General features: G+C 44.8%; 1 protein-coding gene across 8 annotated transcripts in view; it reads right to left on the minus strand.

Moving 5' to 3' along the window:
- LOC135895937 (scoloptoxin SSD14-like) overlaps positions 1–21,778 on the minus strand; it is a 174,290-nt gene that overhangs the window by 14,717 nt on the left and 137,795 nt on the right. For 5 of the 8 annotated variants that reach the window (XM_065424216.2, XM_065424215.2, XM_065424210.2 and 2 more), the window contains 6 exons: positions 9,295–9,522; positions 6,843–6,965; positions 6,076–6,173; positions 4,578–4,776; positions 2,961–3,124; positions 367–571 (listed from right to left, as the gene is read on the minus strand). In XM_065424216.2, the coding sequence (XP_065280288.1) occupies positions 367–571; positions 2,961–3,124; positions 4,578–4,776; positions 6,076–6,173; positions 6,843–6,965; positions 9,295–9,522 (1,017 nt within the window). Of the gene's footprint in view, positions 1–366; positions 572–2,960; positions 3,125–4,577; positions 4,777–6,075; positions 6,174–6,842; positions 6,966–9,294; positions 9,523–11,924; positions 12,023–21,778 lie in introns of all 8 variants that reach the window. The other 3 variants (XM_065424214.2, XM_065424213.2, XM_065424212.2) reach the window with 1 other exon arrangement.

Consider the following 21,778-nt stretch of genomic DNA (forward strand, 5'->3'; position numbering starts at 1 on the left):
TCTCTCCCGCGCTATTGCTTAAATAAACCATATTTAAATGCATTCTTGCCCGCGTCCTGCGCCATATACCACCATCGAGTATGTGTCGGGCCAGTGTGTTCGGCACCACCGTTTTTAGACAGCGGGCCAATTCGGGAATCACACTGCTCTTCCACTTCTGTCTAACTGTCTTCACCTCTCGTCTTCCATTAACGTCCGTCGCGGATACTGACCTACATACACATCAATAGCCGCGAGAGAATGATCCGAGTACAGAAAGGCACTCTTTCCCTCGCTGGTTTTAATGTGTTCAGGTCAGGTGACAATGTATCCCACGTGCCATGGATTCCTTCTACCTTGCTGATGGTCAGGTGGGTATCATTTTACCTGTGCAGGGTGGTCACGTTGTCCTCCAGAATAGAACCCGGCGACGACCGGAACGCGTCCATTATGCCCAAGATATAGGCGAGCACAGCACCGCTCGCTGGTGGCGGCGCCGAGAACATGGTCATGCCACCCTTGAAACGGGCAGTCACGGGTTTCTCCCAAGTCACCTGGTAGCGCCTCAAGTCCTCCATCGTGAGCATGCCACCTGAAGAAAACAGAGAGTAGGTGTGTGGCATCGGAAGTCGGCGTATAGCCGAAAACGCTGCCACAAAGACGTGGCTCTGACACCGATGGTTCTTGAGTGGCTTTTATCGCTCACTGTCATACAACGTCAAGGTCGATTAGGCAGGAAACGTCATCCGCTAGATCCGGGCCAAAGTTCCATTGGCAAACTTTCCCGCCTAAGAAATGACGTCGCTTAAAGTCCACTGCTCCCAGCAAGCTAAGCTGTGCCGTGCCGAGTGGTACATAGGTCGTCAAAAATAACGGGGTAAAACGACGAAGTTACTGCGCACATATCGGCAGGTGACTCCGAGATGACAGAGAAATAGTTGTAGCGCTAGAAGGCACAGGGACCGAAGAAGAACAAGAGACACATACGCACAGTGCCATGGGGACACGGGATGAAATAGTTCGTTTAATCGTTGAGGCGGAAAGAATATATGCGTTATGTAGTTCATTCATACGCAAACCGTCGATAGCGCTATCTCCAAAGGAGTTAGATTCTTGCGGAAGCGCTGTATGTGTGCCTGTAACACGCAATTTTAGCTAGTAATCTTTCTGGTAGTGTTTTTGTGAGCATCTTCACGCAATTAGTGTTTGCCATTGCGTAAGGGCAATGGGGAAGGGAGTGGGGGGGGGGGGGGTATATAGTTCGGTCTGTGATTGAAATAAACACTCGTGTCGCTAGTAGCCCTGCGTGTGTGTCTCCTTAGTTATGCTTCTGTCCGTGTGCATTTTAGCGCTACAACTAGTTCTCTGCTATAGACTGCCTAGAAGCCCACATTGCTGCGCTAGTTGACTCTGAGGTGCCCAGTCGGCGCTGCAATACATCATCACAGTTCAGAATTTTCCGACAAAAAAATAATGTCTTCTATTGATCCTCCAATGTTCTCTATCCACGATAATCGCAATGCTACAACTCGACGAAGCCATGATTTCGCAGCACCTGCACTTCATTCCTTCTGACAATGGCTTGGGTCAACGCCCATTTTTCTCGGTAATGGCAGTGAGCGCTTTCTTCGAGTAAGCGCGAGCGTTTTTCATGTGTTACCACGAGCGCGGGCCTGCCGGATGGGTTTGCGCCGCATGATTAATCTGCGCAAAAAAAAGGAGTCACGAACATCCGACATGAGATAAACGAGGTATTTTTCCTCCTACCACTTCTGAAAAATGCAGAGCACCAGCCGCCGCACGTCTTGTAGGTCTCACCTTTTCCTTGTGCTCATCGCGGGCTCAAATACGCATTCAGACGCACGCACGCGCACACACCACACACAAGCACATAGAGGGAGGAGGGGGAGGAGTCAGCCATGCTTAGCTTCCTAGTGTGCTTGACACATCGCCTGCTCTGTTACTGGGTGACTGAGTAAAGTGGCTGCGTGCAGCATACGGATTTGATTGCGAGTAGTTTGCACCTTGCGAGCGCCGCGTATAAATGTAGAAGTTACGCAGAGATGAGCAATAAGCGCAAGAAGTGCTGCATTCTCCTCCAGCCCAATAGTTTCATACGTTACAGCCATGTTCGTTATAGCCACGGCAGCACGTCATCACTGCTCTGCACGCCTCCCTCTGTTGTCGATCACGCCTGTCGTAAGTTTGTATATACAGGGTGTTTTGGCGAACACTTTCAAACATTTTTTGAAAGTTGCCTGTGCCAGATAGCTCAATTCTAGTTCATGAAGTGTTATACTCGAAGCGGCGAACACTACTTTCACAAAAATTGAAATGTGAAATAGAATACTTAACAAAAATGCGCTAATTAGCTTCTTAGCTAATCCTCTTATGACCCATATTGCAATTTACAAATTCTAACGATGTAATTCCCAAGGCGGATCCACTTGGAACAAATTCTGAAAGCGACACCGGTTTCGAAATATCAATTCGAAAAGTTAGCGGAGAAATGCATTGGTGCTACAGTTACTTTTGTAATTGAATGCATAAAACGACGTGTTGTTAACAAATTAACTGGGACGCCATTGCATATCTCCGCAATGTTCGGGAATTAATATTTCGAACACTGGTTTCACCCTGAGAATTCATTCCAAGTAGATCTCTACGGCTCGAATTTTTAAATTGCAATATGGGACATAAGTTATTCAGTTAAAAAGATAATTGGTGAAGTTTTGTTAATTAGTCGATCTTGCGTTTCAACTTCTTGCGCAAGTACTGTCCGCCGCTTCAAGCAGACCCCCTCACGAACTTCAATTGAGCAATCTGCCACAGACAACCTTTAAAGATCCTGTATATATAGTGCCACAACATCACGTTTTTTTTTTTAATCCTGCAAACCACACGCTAACCTCTCCTTCGGTGTGTATGTAAAGGACATAATTCGTTAATCATAGCTCAAATAGTGGAAGATGCGCACTTGCCATTATCTTGGACTTCTCTGACAAGATTCTCGGCTAACTCTCCTTCGTAAAAGTAGTCGGGTCCGTACTCGGCTATCTGCTCCAGCGTGGTAGCCAGGTCCTTGAGTGTCACAAGCTCGCCTTCGGCCAGCAACTCTCCCGTCTCGGGATCCGTGAAGGCTTTCCTGAGACCAAGACCAAGATAATTGTCATCTCTGACGGGCACTTCAAGCGAGCGTACGTTATCGCATGTGAGTCCTGAAGATTGAAGAGCATATTTCAGTACCAGTGCTGTGGCTCTTTTTTATTGTTAAAAAGCAGAACGAAGAAATTCATCTTATGCACGTAATTGTAGGATCCGCCGCCATTGCAAGAGACAGGTCTGTAACGGTTGCCAACGCAGGGCCGGTATAATGCAGGCCTGGCTGATTTCGGTGATAGCGTGGGCATTCAGCCACTCTGGACATTCACAAAGAACAAAAAGGAATCCCATATTAATATGATATCCCAAAATTATCCTGGTCCAGGAGGACACAGCGTTGCAGCAGGGACCACAGTGAACTCTAATGCAGTAGCATCTTGTTTTTATTGCTCACAGTAACGTCGCTGTGCTTGAGCAGTTACATCGCTAAGTCCTTACCGACTTGAACAGAGGCTACAGCGTTGCATCAGATGGTTATGTCTTTGTAACGCGTATGCCCACGATAAATGCCGCTTTAAGGGTAAATCAATACTTCGTCTTCGGCAAGTTGATTCAGCTTGCCCTACATCTCGAACCCCCGCAAAATGAATGCTACATAAAAAAAAAGTTTCCAGGGATCGACCAGTGCATTAGTGCCATTAAGTACAAATAAATAAAGGCTTACATGAAGAACCTTTTTTTTTTTCAGAAGGAAAAATTAACGACAATACAGCGATGCGACCCATGTCAAATAATATATACGATCACGTTTCCGGGCGTACAGTAATGCCTTGTATTTGCAACAAAAACAGTGTCATGTTTTGATATACACCAATCCGGCTTTGAAACGCGAGATATGCATAGATCTCTTGTCCAGTATAATTTATTTTTGTGCTTTCCAACAAATACGTTCACCCGCGACTGTAGTGCAATTGTATGTCCTCTTTAAAGCTCTTGCTTTCTGTCTAAGAAACCACAATAAATTTATGCTGACTAAACCAAATTAGAGTTGTTCCGAAAATTACGAAAGGTCATTGTATTTGTTGCGACAATTGTCAGTGAGCGCTCTCGAAACAATAAACAGAAATACTATATTTAAACAGAAAAAGATAGTGAATAATGAAAAACACAATGCAGCACTTTCCCTTGCCCGTCTTTCTTCTCGTGTACAGTTTTTTTTTTACCTGCTCAGAATTCAGAAGAATGCACTGATTATTATCCTCCTGTGCATGTGGATGGGTCTCTTTCTTTCTTGCGTAGTGTTTACTTTATATAACTCAGGGAGTTCACAGCTGCGGCACACGTTCAACAACTTGTAAACCCTGCGCGAAAACATGCTCACCAAAACCGCGTCTAAATTCCAACCTTAAGAAGGCAGAATAGGAGCACAGGGAGACGGAACTTCGTTTGCGTTCAGGCCCCTGCTGGCGTGCACAATACTTGGGCGCCAAACCTACTTGACGTTTTCTTCCAAGGCAGGGTCGACGTTTCGATGCTCCCGCAGCGCGTTAGCCAGATGTGCGCCCATGGGGAAGCCGTCCCTCGCGAGCCGAATGGCATCCCTAAACAGCTCCTTCCACGGCAGAGAGCCATTAAGGTGCCGGTGCAGCGCCTGGTATCCCCGAAGTTCTCCGGGCACGGCCACAGCTAGACCCCCTGCACGTACGATGAACACCTGTCACTCGGGACGGCGGGGACTATGAATGTGCCACTCTAGCGGTCGTCGCCAGTTGAAAACCTTCTCTTTGCACCCTGCATGCAAGAAATCACTTGAAGTACCGTTTGAAATCTTGTTGGCCGATAGCTTGTTGAACCGTGGGATTACAGCATAGCTTGCGTAGCAAGAACATAGCTAGCAATCCGGCGGATAAGTAACTTGAGAACTGCATTTATGTGTAGCTCTTCTGAGATCGAGTTGAACAAATAAATTCATGCTTGAATATCATGGCTGAGACCAGTTTTTTTTTTTCTTTTCTTCCTTCATTTCCGCACAGTTATATTACTGTTTTTCATTATCAGTTTTGTTCCTCTCCATCGTACGCTATGAACCATAACCCTTGTGCGGAGGGGCTATCGCATGGCAAACAAGTTATTTTTGCAACCAAAGCACGGATCGGTGAAAAGGCTATCATGCGTGCTAGTTGTGTTTATGCCCCTTTGGTCTTGTTTGCATGTATAAGTCACTACACGGCTCCACTGAAATAAAGGCAGGAAAGCACAATGCCATGTTGTTCTTTTTTTGTACATTTCTTGTTTCACGCCTAAGTTGTATTCGCCAAACCACTCGTCGTTTAAACGACTTTTTCTTGCCACTTGTTTGACAGGGAGCTTACAAAGCCTCTTTATTCCCACGGAAGGAAATTTATTACAGTGGATAGCGCAACCGTTATGAATCCTGCCCCATCAGTTCTGACGTAAGTGCCAGTGCACTACTACTACACCTTATTCCGCAATCGCCCAGCCCACAATGGCCAAATGCCATTGGCTGAAGCACCGCTTGTCGAATGGAGCACATTATATTTATTTTTTTCCCTTATTTTCTCTCTTTCCTTTAAGGGCGGAGCAACTGGACAAATCAGGCTGTTTGAAACAAAGCTCTTCCTTTGTGTGAAAGAAAACTGTGAAGTTTAACCTCACAAAGCTGGACCGTATCTTGCGAGGGACGCGGTCAGTTTTGAGCCTGTTCTTTTCTTCGATGCAACCGCAATTTCTATACACAGGCTTTCTCTATTCTGCAACCTTGCCGTGTAGCTTCCACCACCGGAATTCATGCTCATGGCAAATTATCCGCAGCAGGGTGCCATAGTGACTCGGCGAACACTGCGGGTTGCTCTCTGTCAAGAAAATCCTTACCGTTCATCTGCATGCTATATGTATGTATTACTAACTCTGATCTGAGTAGTATCGTTGCCCTGTCGTAACTGAACATCACCGACAAAGACAAGGTGGCCTCACCAAATAGGCTTCCTTTCTTGTTGTTCACGAACATGTCGCTCGTGGCACCTGCAGGAGCCACTTCTCGGGCGACGAGGACTTGTGCTTCTTTCTTGGGCCTTAGTGAAAAAAATAGCAATAATAAATAAATATTGTTATTTCTTTTCTATGACTTCATTGTGTGAGATAACGTCATAGAATACGGCTGAGTTAGCTTTCAAGGGCTAGCCTGCAGATACTTTTTGCAGTTTGTGCCATTGCTCATCTCTTCGTTCACGTATTCGCAATACTGTTTGACACTTACGGTGGTCCCGAGACAACCCAGCGTCCGATTTCTCTCGCCGTTTTGCGTATTTACTTTATTTATTTCTACAAGCATCTTAAGAATATTTAAAAATAAACCAATAAAGAATTTGAGAATACTTTGCGTCTATGGCTTTGATACAGCCAGTTAGGAAGTAATTTTTTCTACAATGATTAACTCTATTGCGCCTTATGGGCTTGACTGAAATGCATGAAATAGTATATCGAAAACTGCAGGCTAAGGACAGTCTCGGTGAAAGAAGCAAATGAACTTCTCTGCTTCTTTGCGATTTTGACACAATGCAAAGGTAATCTCCGATACCCAAAAGAAGCCTTAAGGTTATCGTGCTCCCATTCGCAAGTTACGCTTAAAGCCGCGCCTGCAGCTGAGTGTTATGCGGTAGCACTACTAAGTGTGTTAGCGTCACCTCTGAAACAGAATAATACATAAACTAATCGAGGACAGTATACAAAACATCACGTACCGTGAGTAGACGGTCGCTATAAAGCCCCCTCCGATGCCCATAGAGTGAGGGATGACGACACCCATGCACAGCAGGGTGGCAATGGCGGCGTCCACGGTCTTGCCGCCTTTGCGGAAGATACGCCTGAAGAAGAAGCATTACACAGTGTTCAGAAGCGAGGGCCTAGCTCTGCCTGATGACCGTTGTTTCTTTGCGTCTCCGCAAAAAAAAAGTAAATGACCTTGCCCACCATAATCACTATGATCATCAGAATACTTAAGAATGGAATAAAACTGAAGGGCCCGATTTTTTGCTATGCACAGCGACATGAAGCCAACAGACAAGGAAGCCGAGGAAAGCATAGGGTATTCATTTGTAGTCTTTAATTCAAGTGTAGAAATGATACGCTTAAGGGAAGTGAAAGTGGATGAAAAAAACTACACTACCAACAGGTGGGATCCGAACTCTCAACCTCCGCATTACATGTGCGGTGCATTACCATTTGGTCTACGCAGGCGCGCGTTTCAGCATCGCCATTTTTGGGCATTTGTATAAGTCTACAGTACTTAACCCGCGCAGTGTTAGCGAGCGCCCCTCAAAGCGATGGCGGCAGATGTGAAACACCCTATTTGAACGATGGCGTCGCGTAAAAAGGGAATTTCAACTGCAGCTGGCAACATACCAATAAGCCTTCGTATGCTACTTAAAGACAGCAAACATGCGAGATGCAAGACCCTCGCTTTGCAATGAACGAGAAGAGGAGTTCGGGGCCTGATTTTTGTTACTCACTACCACATTGGTGGAAATAATTAAATCGACCAATCAGATAATGAAGCCGAGGACGAGGATACCATAGGGAATGTTATTCGCAGTTCTGGAAAGTGGGAATAGGAGGTATTCATTGTAACGACACGACGAATAATTAGTCATACGGTCGCCATTACTTTTAATTCATTCCTTCGCCCTCGACTTGTCAAATCTATCAGCTTGCGTCATCTTCTGTCTCGTCCCTTTACATTCCCCCCCCCCCATTTTCCTTCAAATTTCCTGAGGTAATAGCGGAGACATTGCCTGTGGCGGTGAATTTTAGTTGTCCGTTATTGAGGGACCCGATAGTTTAAAGCACACATTGTTGCAGCAACATTTTCGCGACTTTGGAAGAGCCAAGAGTTCTTGCACCACTGCCCAGCAACTCCTTATGTACAAGCTCAATCAGTGCAATGTCAACGAGGGGTACTTGGTGCCGCTTGTCAAAAAATTCGGTCTTCATCACATTTTGATATTTGGGTTGCTCTTCGTCGCTGCTTTCAAGGCACTCCAACAAGCGCATTTCGTCTTCAGTTCCAAGTTCTTTGTCAGCTGGTAGCGTCCGTACTTCACCATCAGAAGCAAAATGTGGGCTGCAATCTGAACCAGTATTATGCACATTGCTATGGTGAGCCACAGCCGCTTCTAGACAGCATCTGCGACCGCCTTTAAACGCTGGGCACATGGTGATGAACTACTGAAGGCCACGAATCACTCTTCCCCCGCCATTGTATTTGCAGGCGATACGAAGCATAATTTCTTAATACAACCCCACGGCCATCTGCTCAACTGCTGAAGCTTTTTGTTTAGAAATACGGCTTCACTGTGGGATATCACAACTTTCAGCAGTGGAAACACGATCAAGTAGGGCCATAACTCTGTTATTGTCTTCTAATCCAGGACGCGCTCCTAGAATTATTGTGCACTGAGCAATTGCAACCAGAAAAGACTGCGTCTTGCGAACTCCAGCCCTCTTATTCTTCCGTTCGGCAAGGTCTATGTGCACGGCATCAAAGGTTTTGTCCAAAGGGTGTGGCAAGAGGAGTTCACAGGGTCATGGCCGGTATTTTGCCTTGTTAACTTGACACGATTTGACATAGTGTTCTATGTCCTTTTTCATGTTTTTTTTATGGACGCATATGAAGAAGTTTGTTATACGTCCACTAGAAGCCATCATGGCCACCAGGCTCAGGGCTGTCATGATATAAGTGAAGCACTTTTGGTATCAGCATCGCTGGTACATCGAATCTTCCATCCTCGAAGTGCAGGCATTCACATCATTGTCATAATTTCTTTAAGTTGAGCATTATACGAGGGACTTCAACTGCCAGCCGTGACCGGGAATCGGCATCTGTAAGGTGCCGATTTCACCTTCCCGGTGGAAGATCTCAAAGTCGTATTTGCTGGAGTTCATTGATCGAACGGGCCAGCTTCCCTCTGGGCTCCGACATATTCAGAAGATGGATTAGTGCATCATGATCAGCGTACAAATGGAACTTCCATCCATCGATGTATGGTCTGAGGCGACGCGGAGCCATTAAAGCCATTCAAACAGGTTTACTCCGTTTCACACGTAGCAGTCAATGCTGCAGAATCTACGCAAGAAGTTTGGGCCAAGAAAAAGTCCCAGCTTGATCGGCTGAGCTAACTTCAGTTCATTTCTTACCTGGCGACCGACGTGCATGGTGCGGCGTCGGTAGACACGGCCCATGTGCTGAAATTACCAAGGGCTGACGCCGAAGGGGTGACCTCGACGTGGACGGAACCGGGAAGGCACTTGATGCGTAGGCTGTCCTTGGCATAGAGTGTCACCAGCACACTGGTTGCGCTCACCACGGCCACGACCACCAGCAAAAGGCAGCACAATAGAATTGGCCTCGTGGCTAAAGCAGTACTGCACGAAAGAATATAGAGGAGGAAGGGTCAGGATCTTGTTATCTATAACAAGCGACATTGCAATTGATAAAGCATGTTTGATATTGAAATATATTTTAACTATAAGCGCTAGAGTGCTGTTTTCTGGCAATAGTGATATAAGAGCGATCATTTAGCAAATTATAAGAGCAACGCTTAATAGCAACTCTATAGAAAAAGTTTTCTCTTTAGTGTTAGTATATGCTGCTTTCTTGCTTGCTTTTTGTTGTCTGTTGCTATGTACATTTATGTTGGATGTAACCCACACCTCCTTGGGCCACCACATTGGCCTGCAGTATGTTGAAGTAAAAAATAAATGTCAAATTATTGAAAGATTACATCTTTTTTCAGTTTATTTTAGCAGTAGTCGAGATTATCACCAGCGTGTAAGTGTAACTACCGCTATTTTCTAGGATGGTTACGTATACATGGTCGCGCGCCTTGGTTGTGCAAATCAAGGGCCGTGGTAAAAAAAAACAGATTAATAGTCAATATTTTAAACGTATTGAATTTAGAACATGAAGCAGTGTTATCACTGACTGACAAAGCAGCAGTCTGTTCCTGCTCGTGTAACATCTTTATGCGCAAGATATTGGCAGCCATTCGAAGAAATCGTCGTAGTTGTCGACATATTCCCTCTTTGCTTTTGTTTGTTTTCCTTGAGCATTTTACTCACTGCTCCAACTTACAAAGCAAATCTACGATGACAAATCAACTCCAAGGTGGAAAGTAACAAGGATGTCGAAGCCGAAGAGATTAACTTCATGCGATTAGATCAGAAAAACTTCACGGCAACTTCAGCGTATTCACTGCAAATGTTTAGTCAATACAGCACTTCATACTCTCTCGTTACCTTTTATAATTTACTGTTAAGAGCTACTTGCGGAAAACAAAGCACAGAGAGTGTTTTCAACGATAATGCCTTCTAACGTATGACACTTTCATGCGTATCTATTATGAAACCGATCAAGAAACCACACTTAAGCATATCAACAATCGATGGCGCTTAACCAACGATAGCCAGAAATTGAATGCCCAAGAGAGTGTGCTAAGTAATGTACTTGGAATCACCGATTGTATCTGAACTTAACACCTAACACGTGCACACACATGCAAGAACGCTTACATACATTCGAAAGCTATTCACAGCAGTGCGTCTGAACGGAACGAAAAGCAACGGTATTTTGACCGGAACGAAACGTAACCGAAACGTTATTTATTATTTTGTTTCGGAGACAAACCGAAATATTTTTTTTTTAGTTTTCAGTTAAAGGGGAAAGTCGACAATCTGAAAAAAACCGATGTCAGGCAACGTCGGAATTAGCGTGTCTCAGGTAGGGATAGTGCGATTGATAGCTGGTCGAGCGTTCCACTAAAGCCTGCCGCTCGCTACAACAGCAGATCGGCATCGTAGCAAGACCCAGGGCTTGCGCGCTGAAGAGCTTATCGTTTCGTTTTCTGCAGGTACAACGCTTTGTTACCCGAAAACGTTTTCACGCCAACCGAAAATGTTTTGAACCATTACGGATCATTTTTTTTTTCGTTCCGGAGCAGAAACGGAACGGAACTTTTTTCAGCGGAACGAAACCCGAACCAGAACAAAAAAAGCCTTTCTATCCGACTCCCTGAATTATTCCCATTATCTGATCAGTGCCTCTAGCTGTCAAGAATACTATAAGTGCTTTCGAAATGCGTTAGCTCACAACGCGTCTATGAACGAAACTGAAAACAATTCATGTAAAAACTCACTCTGACAAGTATAATCACACTATGCCACACTGCACCATGGTGCATGGCTGGAAACGCGTCGAGCCAGGATTTGTGTACCCCAAGTTTATCCTTATGCGGTGAAGCTTCTTTTTGTCAGTTGAGGCTCCACGAAAAGCTTTTGAGTGCAAAATTCAGTGGAAATTAAGACTGATAGGCGTGTTGTGTGTGACGTTCCTGAAATTTTGTAACATGTTTTCAATAATGCTGTCAACGGCATTACTACTTCACATACCGATAATCCCTGATGGCCACACTACACTTCCACTGCCACTGCACATTAGAGCTTCGGTACATTTTCGGTGCGTGGTGAAGACCCGCATGCGCGTTTCGAAAGCACATCTAGTATTCTTGACAACTAGACACATTGATGAGATGTTGCCAATGGCTTTCGAAATGTATGTAAGCGTTCTTGCGTGTGTGTGCTGTTTGCATGTATGCGTGGTTGTGCAATCACAGTGTATATATATTATGTCGCTCATATGACACCCGTTGTAGCATCCTGTGGTCGCCAGTCAGGCTAACACTTCGAGCTTCTCATCAAAGTCAATATCTCGAGCTAGTCCCGAATCAGCTAAGACATGACTCCGAACCATCGAGTTCGAGAATATATACTTGGGCGCCGGAGTCACTGGCTTGTCTTCCTCTTGCGAGAGCCGCTCGTAAGCCGTTGTGGCGTCGCAGCGAAACCTTGGCAGCGACATGGTGGACCACTGTTTCCACCAGAGGAAAGGAGAAAAACAGACGGTGGATACTCTCAGTCGACGTGCGTTATCTCACAACGCGGCGATAATGCACGGAGCTGAGCGCACTTTATCATGGAAGAGGTCAACCTGATAGGTGCATCACAATATGCTAAAGTACTCGATGTTGTGCGGCTGGAAGGCGATATATTGAAATGGCAATAGAGTGATAATGCGCCCCACTCTAATGCTTAACTGGAAGATGCATTAAAAGAAGCAAGACTAGTTTCTCTGGTGCATATGAAAGGGCAAAAGCAATTTTCTTTAGTTTGTTTTTCTTGTCAGTGAACATACAGAAATGCAGTGATGTATCATAGGCTCTTCGGAATACTAAAAATATTTACAAAAGTAGTTAATATTCTTAAAAACGGCGTCGGCAGGTTAGCACTCAAATAAGTTAACTACGAAGGATAGAAAGCTGCCACACTCCGCACAGTAACACAAAGTACGTGTAAATGATATATCGGCGCATGAACTTTGCAAACTTTTCTTCTCCAATATAATTGCAAGCTCTCGGCCCGCTAGAAAAATGACTACTTTGAATGCTACAAATTTTATAAAATATGCATCTAAATTTTTTCGCTGCAGTATGCATTGTAAACTTCACGTTTTCATTTCTTTTTCTCTATTTTAATAAGAAGGAGGACCTGTACCGTAGCTTTGCTCTGATCAGTTATTGACATTCACAGTTGCTTCCAAGTACAGTGAATTTTATTTATGTAAGTTCAACAGTGCACCAAAGAATGCATTTCTGCATGGCACATTCATTATGAAATACGCAAATGCTGTTTATGCTTATACCAAATAAAGCTAATTTATGCGTTATAGGTAGATATTTTCTTCCTTAACCGTCTACGGGAGCGCCCCGTCAGAAAATAATTACACGTAACTCTTTTCTTTTTTCAAGCCTACAGGAGCAGTTCAGTCGGGAAACTGACATAAGAAATTCGCCCTGAATTTGGTGCATAAACCTGTCGCATCAGGTATCACATAACAAAAGATGTGAACAGCCGGGGTCCTTCCCCAAGACAACAAGCTGGCAGAGATGGCGGCTAACCGGTGCTTTATAATAATGTTCTTACATGTCGCACCGCTAGCTGTCTTATGCAAACACACTTTGTGTCCTTTCCAATCTCTTTCAAGAAATACCCAATTAAGAATTGTGCAGATTGAAGAAACATATCCAAATTAGTGTCAAGAGAAGCTTTCGCGAACTTGTCAAATAAATGCACTAAAGCTGCTCTATCAATCATCTGCAACGCATACCGCAGCATAGAGATTTCGTGCCTGCATTAAAAATCAGCTGTACGAGGAAATCGCCCCCCCCCCCCCACCCCCGAGACACGTGTGTACGACGTAACCACCGATTTACACCGTCTCCGGGATTGGCCCACTTTTCATCACGCCTTCTCCAGGATCAGCCCAGTTTACTGTGGCACCATGTCGTGGACCAGATCACGTCACTCGGCCAGAAGCCGAGCAAAAGTGCGGCGAAAAAAAAGGCATATAAAGCTTTAGTGAAGGCAATACGCGCTTGACGGAGCCTACTTGTTGCACTGAAAATGTTTGGGCGGCGTCTGTTGTTTCACTGCGTAATTGCTGCGTTTCACTGCGGTACGGGGTCGTAGAAATGTAGCTACATATACCATTCGTAATAGTGTGAGCGCTGTCTTTCATGTGAGCTGTTCGTCAAGACAACAGCGACGACGGCAGCAGCGGAAGTCGCGGTCAGCAACGACCTGGAGGGTTCACCTGCAAGGCTTCGCTTTAATACCGTATACTCTATTACCACAGTGTCATACGATAAGATTTTTGCGAGTGCGCTAGTCTTTTACGGGATCCTATTTTGTATTGCCACCGTGGCGTTATATTTGTATGATGGGATTCTGGATATGTGGCATACGGTGCTATGTTTTTTTATGGATCTTTGATTTGGATACGCGTACTTATTGACGGGTTTTATTAATTACATTCTCTAAGAAAGGTTGGCGCATCCCAAAAATGCGAACAGTGTAGGGAGGGCAGTGGTGTTTTAGAGCCCAAGAAAATTCATTCTGGCGAAATGCCCAAGGAGGAGCGACTCGTTTTTATCATTAGCAATGCTACGCGTTGCCTCGTGTTGTCAAGTAATTCGGCTTCGCGTTCCTGCCTCTCACACGTTAGGACGGCAACTTCAATGATCAGGTGCTGGTCTCAGGGTCAATCCCCAACCCAAGGTTAAATTTTAGCCAACTCCGAAGTTTTCTTTGCGATGAAATCATTCCTTCTCATGCAATGCTCAAGGCAGTCAATAGGATGACAGCTATTTTCTTAAAATTCAGGCCACCTTGTTGATCTAGGCAGAAAAACTTTGATAGCTACTCAGCGACTCGTAATAAACGAAGAGTTAAGTCTTATTTGAAAACAAAAGCAAATTCAGCTTTGCCAGATAGGGTGGTGGCTTGGGTGAGTTGGTGATGTGCGATCTACTACTCACGTTGCACACAAGGACGGAACACAAAACAACGAACGACTCATACGCAAACAAAGCGCTGACTCATAACTAAAAGATTCATTGGCACGACACGCGTTCTGCCAATGCTGGCACAACGCGTGCCAATAGCTCTTGGACTTCGTAAAGAAAGCATACATCTATACTTTATAGCTATATATTTCTTCAAACGTGCAAAGGGGTCAAAATTTGCGCATTGCGATGGGGTTGCGTCGGTTATCTCAGTTTTAAGAGATGACGATTGGTAACTGGCGATTGACGATGCTATAACGCATCAATATTGTCAACTTTTGGCTGAGTTGCGTGTAGTTTATAGAACTTTGGCATCCTGCTTTTTTTTTAATAGAAAGCTACAAGCCCACCAGCTCGAAATTTTCATAATAGAATGTACTATTTTTTCAATTTTTCAAGAAGTATCGTGGCCATATCTCCACGTTCTATTTAAAGATATTGCAAAATTTAACCGCCTCCTTTGAGCCAGAAAAACTTTAAAAATAAACGACATGCGCAGCCAGAAAAAGCCCACTCGTTCATTATCACGCATTTAACTGAAGTTTTCCTCTGAACTCTAAGAGACCCTCAGTTAACAAAAGCCAGCTAATTGTGGCCGCACGACGCACGTGGCTATTATTATCTGACATTATGGGCATGAGCAGCTTGAAGGAGGATCAGACATCTCCTTTTGACCAAATGGAGGCACCCATATCAAGGTCCGCACGTTGATCAGTTGTGCATAACGATTCGCCCGATTAGCGTCGCAGCAGGGGAAAGCAAGTGCCAAGGTTAGGCAAAAGAAAAATTAAGGCTGGCATATGTCCACGCATATAATTATATGCGTGCACTTCTCCGCCAGCTTCTCGCGTGCATATTAAATTGTAAACAAGACATCGATTGTCAAGGCTGAGACCGTACGTGGTCTCACACTAAACTGCCCACCCCTGGCTTGGTTTCTCTCCAAGTGCCACCAGTGTGCCGAACAAAGGCGGAAGTATACATAGCCGCTCATGGCCACCTACATGATCTCAACCTTTGTCCTCCGAGCTAGAACTCGTACACTTTGTTGCGTCACGAATCGGCGACGCTCGCTATGAGAGGCACGGCAGAGTTGCGCAACTTTGGAGATGAAATCTGAAGGATGCTTGTTTTCTTCTATGATACGGCTGCTATTTCAAGCGCTTATTGATTCATTCTATTACTAAGCCGGCGTAAACAGCAAGACTAATGTACAGCTGCTGGGGATGCGAGCAGATTACAGAGCGCCAGCTGTTATTTTGTCTTCGTTACGAAACCCAGCGCTGCCTCCTCAGGCAGGCTGTGCTCATGCAATATACGATATGGAAAACCTGCAAGTGTGCCTCTCCACACGCCTTCCATGACTCAACCATGATGGCGGACCTCGGGCTAGAATTGCACTTGAGTTATCGGTATGTGGGTCACCGACATCATTCCTGTCATCGTTGGTTCGTCACACCGTCGAAAATTTCAAAACGTTTTTATCAGCACAAAGTTTGCTACTAGCAAGAACGCGGCCATTTTGGTCAGAGAAAGTTAGCTCTGTAGGAAAGCTTGTTTATGGTCTTTTGCATATAATTACATACTGGACGCGACAGTCATCGAATTAGCTGAAGCGTCTCTACGGCGCAAAAAGCAAGTCCAGTATAACTGCAAAAATTTGTGAAGCATGTCTTGGTGGCAGTGCCCTTAGACGCGAAAAGTGCCTTATTACAACGTAACCCAGCAGCCCATGAACACATTCTCGAAGCTCTTAACAGTGCTGAAATTGGAGGCGACGTGTTTCGAGAGGCTAGAAGCTATCTCTTGAGGAGATCTATCTTCGTTTTTTACTGAGAATGGTCCCATAGCTAGGCACCTTCCCATGCGTGGTGTCCTTCAAGGAGGAGTGTTGAGCCCTACGTTTTTCAATCTAATTCAGGTCAAGCTCGCCACTATCAACGCAACACTACCATAGGTGGCTAATATTTTGCTCTAACCACGTGACATATGTATGTGGGCTTTGAGCGTAACACGGCCACAAGTGCGCGCAAGAATTTAAAAAGTGGATTCTTTAACATCTTCGTACGTTCACCGACAAAGGTCTCACTATATTTACGGGAAAATGTACCTTAAGTGGCATTTAAACGCAAGCCAATGTCCTTCTACCCTTTGTGCAGCGAGGGACAGGTAGTTGCGTATAGGAAGGCCGAAAGGATAGTAAGCGTTATCGTTGATCCTCATTTTGCCAGGAGTCTCCACGCTTCTTGCTCGAAGGTCCCTGTTCACGCGAGAGCGGCCACGCCACGAAGTGGGCCAACGATGCTGTCACAAAACGCGTCCACTGCTGTAGCACTACAATAGGTTCCAACAGCCGGTCAGTAATAATAATAATAATAATAATAATAATAATAATAATAATAATAATATTTGGGGTTTTACGTGCCAAAACCACTTTCTGATTATGAGGCACGCCGTAGTGGAGGACTCCGGAAATTTTGACCACCTGTGGTTCTTTAACGTGCACCTAAATCTAAGCACACGGGTGTTTTCGCATTTCGCCCCCATCGAAATGCGGTCGCCGCGGCCGGGATACGATCCCGCGACCTCGTGCTCAGCATCCCAACACCATAGCCACTGAGCAACCACGGCGGGACGACAGGCGGTCAGGTACGCTGGTCACGAACAAAATAAGCAGAATACCCGGCCTTGAAGAAGGCCGGGCTCCCGCGCACACACAAATACGCCCTCCATATAGGCACACCAACTCCGACCCTCCCCAATTTACGCGTGGCACTGACTACTCGCTGCGTAACCCTTGTGCGTACCGCTCAGACAGGCCATTGTTGTGCGTCACCGGAGCCGATTCTCTCGTTAGCCCAGGGCATGATTTTGTCGCCTATACATTATGAGCCCTTGCATTCATCAGCGCATGTTGTGTCCCCAGCAGCAGCGACACTATACGTACGGGGCGTGTGTTCCCGTCTTTCCTTGCTTTCTTTCTTTTATTTCTTTCTTTCCTTCCTGGCGCACCAGCGGACCCGGCTGCAGCGAATGACTCCTTTCCTTCCCGTCGCCGAGTTGTTTCTTTGTCCCGGTTAAACAAAGGTGCACTCCCCCAGTGCTTCATCACTGTCCTGTATAAACGGTGTCCAGTGACCTTATTCAGCGCCTCACAAGAGTGTTCGAGTGTTATATCTCATCCCCATCTTACACTGCGCATTTTCATCCCCAAGTGCACGTGGTATTTGTTTATTTTGTTTTTCCTCTTTGTGGACGTGCAGTGATAATGGCTTTCGTGTTAACCTACCCGTGGTCTAGTAAGATGTTGAGTAGCACTTCCATATGCTGCAAGTGTTTCGCACTTTCTAGCCATGTGCCTAAGCTGTTAAAATGCCCTTTAGGCGTCACTCAGTTAAGGTCAAGCATGGGCTTAAAGTTAAAATGCAGTTCTCATTACGGTGGTAAGGTTCGACTGGTGTACGCCTACAGGTATACAAACACTCTTTCTATAACAGGCTCAAAAGTTACTCAACACCCATTTACCACCATTATAGCTGCTTATATTTTTTTAAGTCGGAAGCATTTCTTGACGAACATTTGCCACTTTGATAATACCTTTCTATCTATCCAGCCACCTACGTCTTGGTGCTCTCATGGCCATTTCGTTAACTCAATATGCACCATAACTGGCACAGTATGACAAGAGTGCATGACGAACATAAATGATCCGTCATGACATGCATGTCATGAAACAGCCGCCTACGTCTTGGTGCTCTCATGGTCGTTTCATTAACTTGGTACGTACAAAAATTAGTGTAGTATGACAACGGCGTCGATGAACATAAATGATAGGTCAATGCATGAATGTCATGACATCCGTGTTATGTAGGTCATGAAACCGCCGCCTACGTCTTGGTATGCACCATAATTGGCATAGCATGACAAAAGTGTACGACGAACATAAATGATACGTCATGACATGAATGTCATGGCATGCGTCTCATGTAGGTCATGAAACAGCCCCCTACGTCTTGGTGCTTTCATGGTCATTTCGATAACTTCGTAGGCTCTCCGCACACTGCTTCGCATTACATCGATTCCCATAAGGCGTGAGATCTGCCGGTTTTTATATCGTAGCCATAATTTTAGTACCCTTAAAAATGCAAAACGTTTACTGTGTGGAGAATAGTTCCTCCCCTAGCCAAAGAGCGTAATCGTCTTGCACAAATAATTAGCTTCTCAGCCTTTTTGAGGAGGTTAGTTAGTGCGCGTAAATTTTATTCAATATGCTAGTACAGCATACACACAAAATGCGTGTTTTTTCGGCGGTATGCTCATGCCAGCCTCTGATCTTTACCAGTCAGCACTCAACTTGAATGAATGACAGCCTCGACATGGTTAAAACAGTCGTTGGCGCCAGCCGGCATAATGCGCTAAGTTAATGACCACAGAGACGCGAACCGCGCTCATTCACACAGTTTTTGCAGAGCGCGTTAAATGCGAGTTTGGACGGAATCATTCCGTGTAGCACTCCTTCACCAGAACATTATTGGCCGTCCTGGTGCAGTATTCGGCCACTGCCTCTCTCATTACTCTTAAAATTAACCCGTGGCCCTAAATCCTCAGCGGTTGTGGAGCACCTGAACAAGGTGGTGGTCAGACCCGCGACACGGCAGGTGTTGCTAAGTATCTCTGGATCCGGACAGTGCGCCAGTGGAAACTGAACCTGGCAACAGTCAACACACGAACCCTCCCGAGTGAGGATGATAATTCGTTGAAGAATTATCAGGCTTGTCTGGGATAATATTGGCCTTTGTGACGATAGAAGAACTCGTGATGCTTATACAGGGCTGGGAAACCAGAAAACGGTAGCTACGGCATCGTTTCTATGAACAGTAGAGGAGATGTGTTGGTAGAATTCGCGGAAGGAAATAAACAACGAATAAGGAACCACTTTTAGAAGAAACGCAACAACATTAATTGGGCCTGGAGAACCCCTAATCGAGAAACAAGAAATGTAATAAATTTCATACTCTGTCGTTCCCAGTATAGTGCAGGATGCAGAAGTGTTTGGCGGGGCAAGAAGCAGCAACCATAGGTTAGTGAGCTCTAAGGGTGTCTTCAATTTGAAGAGAGAAAAAGCAAGATTAGTGATCAAGAAACAGGACAATCTAAACGCATTAGGGGCAAAACAAACAAATTCAGGCTGGTGCTTGCAAACAAATATGCACCTTTAGAACAGAGAGATGAAAATTACATAGAGGTAATGAATGAAACCTTAACTAAGTTGATTTCAGAAGCAGCAGTTGAAGTGGGAGGATAGGCACCAAGGCAACAAGTAGGCAAGCTCTCCTAAATATCAAAGGACCTAATGAATAAAGGAGAAAGCATAAAAGTGTCTCACTCAAGAGATCACGCATAATTCGCTCCATTTTAGCGATGATAAACAAGCAGAAAATCAGCGATATTATAATTTAAACCGTTGGAAGAATTGGGGAAGCAGTAAAAAATGTGGGCAGTATGAAATCAGTGAGAAGAACACTTGGCATAGGACAGGGCAGGATATACGCAGTGAAAGGTAAGCAGGGTAACGTCATCAGCAGCTTTGATAGTAAAAGCAGCCGAAGAATTCTATACTGACCTGTATAGTACCAAGAGCAGCCACGCAACCTTCATTGTAAGTAGTGCTGAACAGAACAAGGAGGCTCCTTCTACAAATAGCGATGACGATAGAAGCGCCTTGCCAAACACGTCCCGGGGAAAAGCGGCAGAAGAAGTTGGAATAACATTCGATTATAATTAAAGATGAAGGCGATATTATGCTTGGGAAGCTTGCGGCACTTTATACGCACTGCCTCCCGACTTCATATGTACCAGACAGCTGGAACAATGCCAATGTTATGCTAATCAATAAGGAGAGACACTACAACTGAATAATTATATGCCCATTAGCTTGCTTTCAGCATTGTATAAAGTATTCAGAAAGATAATTTCCAATAGCGTTAGGGAACACTTGGCTTCTGTTATTGTGTATTATTTTTATCCATTTTTGACACGAAGTCCCATTGGAGTTTTCACACTAAGGAAGCTGTTTCTGTATACATTTCCCCATATGTCCCCCCCCCATGTAAAGTTCAATAAACTCAAACTCAAACTCAAACTCAAATTTCAATCAACTAACAGAACAGGCTGGCTTCAGGATGGCTTCCTTCTACAATGGTTCCCATCCATGTCACCAATCAGGTACTTGATAAATCTGCGGTCTACAATCAGCCTTTCTATATGGCTTTCATGGATTATGAAAATGCATTTAATTAAGTATAGATACCAGTTGTTATGGAAGCATTGAGCAATCAAAGAGTACAGGAGTCATGGGTGAATATCTTAGGAACTATCTACAAAGATTTCACAGCTAGATTGATTCTCCACAAGCAAAACAGGAAATTAACTATTAAGAAAGGGGTCAGACAAGGAGAGACAATCTCTCCGATGCTATTTATTGCATGCTTAGAAGAAGTATTCAAGCAATTAAACTGGAAAGGCTTTGGAGTGAGGGTAAACAGCGAATATACCAGCAGCCTTCGGTTTACAGATGACATTGTCCTATTCACCAAAACTGGGAACGAGTTATAAGAAATGATTGAGGACCTCAACAGAGAAAGTGTAAGAGTGGGGTTGAGGATTAATATGCTGAAGAGAAACATAATATCCAATAGACTTCCAAGAGAACAAGAGTTCAAGATTTCCAGTCAGCCTCTTGAGTCCATGAAGGAATACGTTTATCCAGGTCAATTACTCACAGGGAACCCTTATCACGAGAAGGAAATTCATATAAGAATAAAAGTGGGTTGGATCGCATACGGCAGACATTGTCAGCTCTTGACTGGAAGCTTACTATTGTCACTGAAAAGGAAGGCGCAAAACCAATGCATTCTACCTGTGCTAACATACGGGGCAGAAAGCTGGAGACTGACAAAGAAGCTCGAGAACAAGTTGAGGACCGCGCAAAGAGCGACGGAACGAAAAATGCTAGGCGCAACGCTAAGAGTGAGCAAGAGAGCGGTGTGGATCAGAGAGCAAACGGGGATAGCCGATATTCCAATTGACATTAAAAGAACAAAAACTGTAGCTGGGCGGACCATGTAATGCGCACAATGGATGACCGGTGGAGCAGTAGAGTTACACAATGGGTGCCAAGAGAAGGCAAGCGCAGTCGACGACGGCAGAAAACTAGATGGGGT

Source organism: Dermacentor albipictus, chromosome 2, assembly GCF_038994185.2.
Source record: "Dermacentor albipictus isolate Rhodes 1998 colony chromosome 2, USDA_Dalb.pri_finalv2, whole genome shotgun sequence".
NCBI lineage: Eukaryota > Metazoa > Arthropoda > Arachnida > Ixodida > Ixodidae > Dermacentor > Dermacentor albipictus.